This window comes from Echiichthys vipera (assembly GCF_963691815.1).
Source record: "Echiichthys vipera genome assembly, chromosome: 7".
Taxonomy (NCBI): Eukaryota; Metazoa; Chordata; class Actinopteri; order Perciformes; family Trachinidae; genus Echiichthys; species Echiichthys vipera.
The window spans coordinates 471,332-480,220 of record NC_139832.1 but is presented as its reverse complement, the minus strand read 5'-3'; the positions used below and the strand labels follow the sequence as shown (position 1 = coordinate 480,220).

At 43.6% G+C, this 8,889-nt stretch overlaps 1 protein-coding gene across 1 annotated transcript; it reads left to right on the top strand.

Annotated features, from left to right (window-relative positions):
• Positions 1-4,628: 4,628 nt before the first annotated feature.
• Positions 4,629-5,918, top strand: chrm4b (cholinergic receptor, muscarinic 4b; the record flags this gene model as incomplete). The annotated part of the gene is made up of 1 exon (XM_083916620.1): positions 4,629-5,918. The coding sequence occupies one exon, from the start codon at positions 4,629-4,631 to the stop codon at positions 5,916-5,918; it is 1,290 nt and encodes a 429-aa protein (XP_083772746.1).
• Between the last annotated feature and the right edge of the window lie 2,971 nt (positions 5,919-8,889).

Genomic DNA, 8,889 nt, shown 5'->3' with positions numbered 1-8,889 from the left:
CGTGTCCCCCTCCTGAGGTGCTGAATGGTGGTCCAGAAGCACCTCGGTGCCCCCCAAAGTCCTTCTCCAGGACTTGTGTGAACTCCTCCCACACCCGCTGCTTTGCCTCTGACCCAGCAGAGGCTGCAGCCCTTCAGACCTGTGGGGACCTCAGAACCACCTCCGGAGTCTTCTGGGAGACCAGATCCTGAAGGCCTCCTTCTTCAGGGGGACCCCTGACCCCCGGGGTCCACCACGGTGCTCCAGGGTCCCCGCCCCTTGAGGCACCTGAGACCTTGACGCCACAGCTCACCGCTGCAGCTTCAGCAGTGGAAGCTTTGAACATCGCCCGCTCCGGTTCGATGCCCCCGACCTCCACAGGGACGCCAGGAAAGCTCCTCCGGAGGTGTGAGGTGAAGGTCTCTGGGACAGGGGCCTCCTCCAGACGGTCCCAGTTCACCCGCACTACTGGTTTGGGTTTACCCGGTGTGTCCAGAACCTTCCCCGTCCTCTGACCCACTCATCCCCAGATGGTGATCAGCTGACAGCTCTGCCCCTCTCTTCACCCGAGTGTCCAAAACATCCGGCCTCAGATCAGATGAGACCATCACAGACTGGATCCTGGACCTTTGGCCTAGTGTGCTCTGGGACCAGGTCCACTTCTGAGCCTCCTTCTGTTCCAACATGGTGTTTGTTAAAGAGGATCCAGGACCAGCACACAAGTCTAACACCAGACGCTGGGGTTTAGATCAGGGAGGCCGTTCCTCCCAATCAGCCTCTCCAGGTGTCTCCATCGATCAACGACGAACATTCTTATTAATGAAGAGGAAGAAAATCAGCGGAAGTTATTTTCAGGCGGAGCCACGGGGGCGGACACACACACACACACACACACACACACACACACACACACACACACACACACACACACACACACACACACACACATATATATATACACACACACACACACACACGCACCGCTGCTGCTGCTAGAGACGGAGCCGAGGAGCTGAAGAACACGGACGCAACTCCAACATCATCATCCGCAGGTTATTTTGCATCTATTTTTAGTCGTTTTGCATCTTTTTGTGCTGGTTTTGCATCTATTTTTAGTCATTTTGCATCTTTTTGTGGTGGTTTTGCATCTATTTTTAGTCATTTTGCATCTTTTTGTGCTGGTTTTGCATCTATTTTTAGTCATTTTGCATCTTTTTGTGGTGGTTTTGCATCTATTTTCAGTCATTTTGCATCTTTTGGGCTGGTTTTGCATCTATTTTTAGTCATTTTGCATCTTTTTGTGCTGGTTTTGCATCTATTTTTAGTCATTTTGCATCTTTTTGTGGTGGTTTTGCATCTATTTTTAGTCATTTTGCATCTTTTTGTGGTGGTTTTGCATCTATTTTCAGTCATTTTGCATCTATTTGTGCTGGTTTTGCATCTATTTTTAGTCATTTTGCATCTTTTTGTGCTGGTTTTGCATCTATTTTTAGTCATTTTGCATCTTTTTGTGGTGGTTTTGCATCTATTTTTAGTCATTTTGCATCTTTTTGTGGTGGTTTTGCATCTATTTTCAGTCATTTTGCATCTTTTTGTGCTGGTTTTGCATCTATTTTTAGTCATTTTGCATCTTTTTGTGGTGGTTTTGCATCTATTTTCAGTCATTTTGCATCTTTTGGGCTGGTTTTGCATCTATTTTTAGTCATTTTGCATCTTTTTGTGCTGGTTTTGCATCTATTTTTAGTCATTTTGCATCTTTTTGTGGTGGTTTTGCATCTATTTTTAGTCATTTTGCATCTTTTTGTGGTGGTTTTGCATCTATTTTCAGTCATTTTGCATCTATTTGTGCTGGTTTTGCATCTATTTTCAGTCATTTTGCATCTATTTGTGCTGGTTTTGCATCTATTTTTAGTCATTTTGCATCTTTTTGTGCTGGTTTTGCATCTATTTTTAGTCATTTTGCATCTTTTTGTGGTGGTTTTGCATCTATTTTTAGTCATTTTGCATCTTTTTGTGGTGGTTTTGCATCTATTTTCAGTCATTTTGCATCTTTTTGTGCTGGTTTTGCATCTATTTTTAGTCATTTTGCATCTTTTTGTGGTGGTTTTGCATCTATTTTTAGTCATTTTGCATCTTTTTGTGCTGGTTTTGCATCTATTTTTAGTCATTTTGCATCTTTTTGTGCTGGTTTTGCATCTATTTTTAGTCATTTTGCATCTTTTTGTGGTGGTTTTGCATCTATTTTGAGTCATTTTGCATCTTTTTGTGGTGGTTTTGCATCTATTTTTAGTCATTTTGCATCTTTTTGTGCTGGTTTTGCATCTATTTTTAGTCATTTTGCATCTTTTTGTGGTGGTTTTGCATCTATTTTTAGTCATTTTGCATCTTTTTGTGCTGGTTTTGCATCTATTTTTAGTCATTTTGCATCTTTTTGTGCTGGTTTTGCATCTATTTTTAGTCATTTTGCATCTTTTTGTGGTGGTTTTGCATCTATTTTTAGTCATTTTGCATCTTTTTGTGCTGGTTTTGCATCTATTTTTAGTCATTTTGCATCTTTTTGTGCTGGTTTTGCATCTATTTTTAGTCATTTTGCATCTTTTTGTGGTGGCTTTGCATCTATTTTTAGTCATTTTGCATCTTTTTGTGCTGGTTTTGCATCTATTTTTAGTCATTTTGCATCTTTTTGTGGTGGTTTTGCATCTATTTTTAGTCATTTTGCATCTTTTTGTGCTGGTTTTGCATCTATTTTTAGTCATTTTGCATCTTTTTGTGGTGTTTTGCATCTATTTTTAGTCATTTTGCATCTTTTGTGGTGGTTTTGCATCTATTTTTAATCATTTTGCATCTTTTTGTGCTGGTTTTGCATCTGTTTTTAGTCATTTTGCATCTTTTTGTGGTGGTTTTGCATCTGTTTTTAGTCATTTTGCATCTTTTTGTGGTGGTTTTGCATCTATTTTTAGTCATTTTGCATCTTTTTGTGGTGGTTTTGCATCTATTTTTAGTCATTTTGCATCTTTTTGTGTTGTTTTGCATCTATTTTTAGTCATTTTGCATCTTTTTGTGTTGTTTTGCATCTATTTTTAGTCATTTTGCATCTTTTTGTGCTGGTTTTGCATCTATTTTTAGTCATTTTGCATCTTTTTGTGGTGGTTTTGCATCTATTTTTAGTCATTTTGCATCTTTTTGTGGTGGTTTTGCATCTATTTTTAGTCATTTTGCATCTTTTTGTGCTGGTTTTGCATCTATTTTTAGTCATTTTGCATCTTTTTGTGGTGGTTTTGCATCAAATTTTACTCAATTTGCATCTTTTTGTGCTGGTTTTGCATCTATTTTTAGTCATTTTGCATCTTTTTGTGTTGTTTTGCATCTATTTTTAGTCATTTTGCATCTTTTTGTGTTATTTTGCATCTATTTTTAGTCATTTTGCATCTTTTTGTGATGGTTTTGCATCTATTTTTAGTCATTTTGCATCTTTTTGTGCTGGTTTTGCATCTATTTTTAGTCATTTTGCATCTTTTTGTGGTGGTTTTGCATCTATTTTTAGTCATTTTGCATCTTTTTGTGGTGGTTTTGCATCTATTTTTAGTCATTTTGCATCTTTTTGTGTTGTTTTGCATCTATTTTTAGTCATTTTGCATCTTTTTGTGGTGGTTTTGCATCTATTTTTAGTCATTTTGCATCTTTTTGTGTTGTTTTGCATCTATTTTTAGTCATTTTGCATCTTTTTGTGGTGGTTTTGCATCTATTTTTAGTCATTTTGCATCTTTTTGTGGTGGTTCTGCATCTATTTTTAGTCATTTTGCATCTTTTTGTGGTGGTTTTGCATCTATTTTTAGTCATTTTGCATCTTTTTGTGGTGGTTTTGCATCAAATTTTACTCAATTTGCATCTTTTTGTGCTGGTTTTGCATCTATTTTTAGTCATTTTGCATCTTTTTGTGTTGTTTTGCATCTATTTTTAGTCATTTTGCATCTTTTTGTGTTGTTTTGCATCTATTTTTAGTCATTTTGCATCTTTTTGTGCTGGTTTTGCGTCTATTTTTAGTCATTTTGCATCTTTTTGTGGTGGTTTTGCATCTATTTTTAGTCATTTTGCATCTTTTTGTGCTGGTTTTGCATCTATTTTTAGTCATTTTGCATCTTTTTGTGGTGGTTCTGCATCTATTTTTAGTCATTTTGCATCTTTTTGTGGTGGTTTTGCATCTATTTTTAGTCATTTTGCATCTTTTTGTGCTGGTTTTGCATCTATTTTTAGTCATTTTGCATCTTTTTGTGCTGGTTTTGCATCTATTTTTAGTCATTTTGCATCTTTTTGTGGTGGTTTTGCATCTATTTTTAGTCATTTTGCATCTTTTTGTGCTGGTTTTGCATCTTTTTTTAGTCATTTTGCATCTTTTTTTAGTCATTTTGCATCTTTTTTTAGTCATTTTGCTTCTTTTTGTGCTGGTTTTGCATCTATTTTTAGTCATTTTGCATCTTTTTGTGCTGGTTTTGCATCTATTTTTAGTCATTTTGCATCTTTTTGTGTTGTTTTGCATCTATTTTTAGCCATTTTGCATCTTTTTGTGCTGGTTTTGCATCTATTTTTAGTCATTTTGCATCTTTTTGTGTTGTTTTGCATCTATTTTTAGGTAAAAACTCAAAGTTAAAATGGGAGGAGCCCCGGAGCTCGACCTGAACGCCTCCCTGTGGCTCCGCCCTCGTGCCAACGCCTCCTGTCAGCCTCCCGTCAGAGCGCCGTGTCCATACAGCACGGCTCAGCTGGTCCTTATCGTCACGGTAACCACCTCCCTGAGCGCCGTCACGGTGCTGGGCAACACGCTGGTGATCCTGTCCATCAAAGTCAACCGCCACCTGCGCACCGTCAACAACTACTTCCTGTTGAGCCTGGCGGCGGCGGACCTGATCATCGGCGCGCTCTCCATGAACCTGTACACGCTGTACCTGCTGCGGGGCCGCTGGCCGCTGGGGGGCGCCGTCTGCGACATGTGGCTGGTCGTGGACTACGTGGTGAGCAACGCCTCCGTCATGAACCTGATGATCATCAGTCTGGACCGGTACTGCTGCATGACGCGCCCGCTCAGCTACCCGGCGAGGAGGACGGGCCGGATGGCCGGGCTGATGATCGGCGCCGCCTGGCTGCTGTCCTTCGTCCTCTGGGCCCCCGCCATCCTCTGCTGGCAGGCGCTCGAGGGCAAACGCGTCGTCCCTGACGGCGAGTGCTACACTCAGCTCCTCGCCAGCCCCGCCGTCACCCTGGGGACGACGCTTCCTTCCTTCTACCTGCCGGCGCTCGTGATGGTCGGCCTGTACAGCCGGCTGTCCGTCGCCAGCCGCAGTCGCCTGAAAGCGTTCCGGTCAGAGCGGGGCGCGCTCAGGACGTCCAGTCCGTCCATCAAAGACTTCCTGTTGAAGCGGCGGAGCCTGGTGACCAGCGACCCGGCCTCGGACCTTTCTCTGAACCAATCAGAGTCCAGCGCGCCGAAGCCCAGAAGGAGCGGTCCGGGCGACGCCTCGGAGCCGCAGCAGCGTCACCCTTGGGCCGACGCCCGCCACGCCGCAGACGAGTGCTCCAACAAGATCGACACCGACTCCTCGTCCAACGCCGACCTCCACAGGAAGGCCTCGGCCGCGTTCGTCTGCCCCAGCTTCAAGTCTCAGGAGAGGCGGCGGCGGCGGGTGATGGCGAGGGAGAGGAGGGTCACCAAGACCATCCTGGCCATCCTGCTGGCCTTCATCCTCACGTGGACGCCGTACAACGTCATGGCCGTCGTGGCCGCCTTCTGTCACACGTGCGTCCCGGACATCCTGTGGGCCACGGGGTACTGGCTCTGTTACGTCAACAGCGCCATCAACCCCGGCTGCTACGCTCTGTGCAACGTCACCTTCAGAAAGACCTTCTGCAGCCTGCTGCGCTGCCGCGGCGGGAAGCTGCGGTGACCCGGCGCCTCACGACCCGGCGCCAGACGACCCGGCCCCTGACGACCCGGCGCCTGACGACGGCCAAAGGACGGACTTTAAGAAAAACCCAAACAAGCGAAAAAGCTTGAACGCGTCACGTGTCTGAATAAAAGTGAGAAGTCGAAGCGTGAGTCGTTTCCTGTCTCAGTCCTCAGACGGGTTTGTCCGGGTGGTGTAGCCGTAGCAGGTTTTCACACTTTGACACACGTTTAGGTTCCTAGAGGACACTTTAGCACACGTTTATGCTCCTAGAGGACACTTTAGCACACGTTTATGCTCCTAGAGGACACTTTAACACACGTTTATGCTCCTAGAGGACACTTTAACACACGTTTATGCTCCTAGAGGACACTTTAACACACGTTTATGCTCCTAGAGGACACTTTAGCACACGTTTATGCTCCTAGAGGACACTTTAACACACGTTTATGCTCCTAGAGGACACTTTAACACACGTTTAGTCTCCTAGAGGACACTTTAACACACGTTTAGTCTCCTAGAGGACACTTTAACACACGTTTATGCTCCTAGAGGACACTTTAACACACGTTTAGTCTCCTAGAGGACACTTTAACACACGTTTATGCTCCTAGAGTTCACTTTAACACACGTTTATGCTCCTAGAGGACACTTTAACACCCGTTTAGGCTCCTAGAGGACACTTTGACACACGTTTATGCTCCTAGAGGACACTTTAGCACACGTTTATGCTCCTAGAGGACACTTTAGCACACGTTTATGCTCCTAGAGGACACTTTAACACACGTTTATGCTCCTAGAGGACACTTTAACACACGTTTATGCTCCTAGAGGACACTTTAACACACGTTTAGTCTCCTAGAGGACACTTTAACACACGTTTAGTCTCCTAGAGGACACTTTAACACACGTTTATGCTCCTAGAGGACACTTTAACACACGTTTAGTCTCCTAGAGGACACTTTAACACACGTTTATGCTCCTAGAGTTCACTTTAACACACGTTTATGCTCCTAGAGGACACTTTAACACCCGTTTAGGCTCCTAGAGGACACTTTGACACACGTTTATGCTCCTAGAGGACACTTTAGCACACGTTTATGCTCCTAGAGGACACTTTAGCACACGTTTATGCTCCTAGAGGACACTTAAACACACGTTTATGCTCCTAGAGGACACTTTAACACACGTTTAGTCTCCTAGAGGACACTTTAACACACGTTTATGCTCCTAGAGTTCACTTTAACACACGTTTATGCTCCTAGAGGACACTTTAACACCCGTTTAGGCTCCTAGAGGACACTTTGACACACGTTTATGCTCCTAGAGGACACTTTAGCACACGTTTATGCTCCTAGAGGACACTTTAACACACGTTTATGCTCCTAGAGGACACTTTAACACACGTTTATGCTCCTAGAGGACACTTTAACACACGTTTAGTCTCCTAGAGGACACTTTAACACACGTTTAGTCTCCTAGAGGACACTTTAACACACGTTTATGCTCCTAGAGGACACTTTAACACACGTTTAGTCTCCTAGAGGACACTTTAACACACGTTTATGCTCCTAGAGTTCACTTTAACACACGTTTATGCTCCTAGAGGACACTTTAACACCCGTTTAGGCTCCTAGAGGACACTTTGACACACGTTTATGCTCCTAGAGGACACTTTAGCACACGTTTATGCTCCTAGAGGACACTTTAGCACACGTTTATGCTCCTAGAGGACACTTAAACACACGTTTATGCTCCTAGAGGACACTTTAACACACGTTTAGTCTCCTAGAGGACACTTTAACACACGTTTATGCTCCTAGAGTTCACTTTAACACACGTTTATGCTCCTAGAGGACACTTTAACACCCGTTTAGGCTCCTAGAGGACACTTTGACACACGTTTATGCTCCTAGAGGACACTTTAGCACACGTTTATGCTCCTAGAGGACACTTTAGCACACGTTTATGCTCCTAGAGGACACTTTAGCACACGTTTATGCTCCTAGAGGACACTTTAGCACACGTTTATGCTCCTAGAGGACACTTTAGCACACGTTTATGCTCCTAGAGGACACTTTAACACACGTTTATGCTCCTAGAGTTCACTTTAACACACGTTTATGCTCCTAGAGGACACTTTAACACACGTTTATGCTCCTAGAGGACACTTTAACACGTTTATGCTCCTAGAGGACACTTTAACACACGTTTATGCTCCTAGAGGACACTTTAGCACACGTTTATGCTCCTAGAGGACACTTTAACACACGTTTATGCTCCTAGAGGACACTTTAACACACGTTTATGCTCCTAGAGGACACTTTAGCACACGTTTATGCTCCTAGAGGACACTTTAACACGTTTATGCTCCTAGAGGACACTTTAACACACGTTTATGCTCCTAGAGGACACTTTAACACACGTTTATGCTCCTAGAGGACACTTTAACACACGTTGATGCTCCTAGAGGACACTTTAGCACACGTTTATGCTCCTAGAGGACACTTTAACACACGTTTATGCTCCTAGAGGACACTTTAGCACACGTTTATGCTCCTAGAGGACACTTTAACACACGTTTATGCTCCTAGAGGACACTTTAGCACACGTTTATGCTCCTAGAGGACACTTTAACACACGTTTAGGCTCCTAGAGGACACTTTAACACACGTTTATGCTCCTAGAGGACACTTTAACACACGTTTATACTCCTAGAGGACACTTTAGCACACGTTTATACTCCTAGAGGACACTTTAGCACACGTTTATGCTCCTAGAGGACACTTTAACACACGTTTATGCTCCTAGAGGACACTTTAGCACACGTTTATGCTCCTAGAGGACACTTTAACACACGTTTATGCTCCTAGAGGACACTTTAGCACACATTTATGCTCCTAGAGGACACTTTAACACACGTTTATGCTCCTAGAGGACACTTTAACACACGTTTATGCTCCTAGAGGAC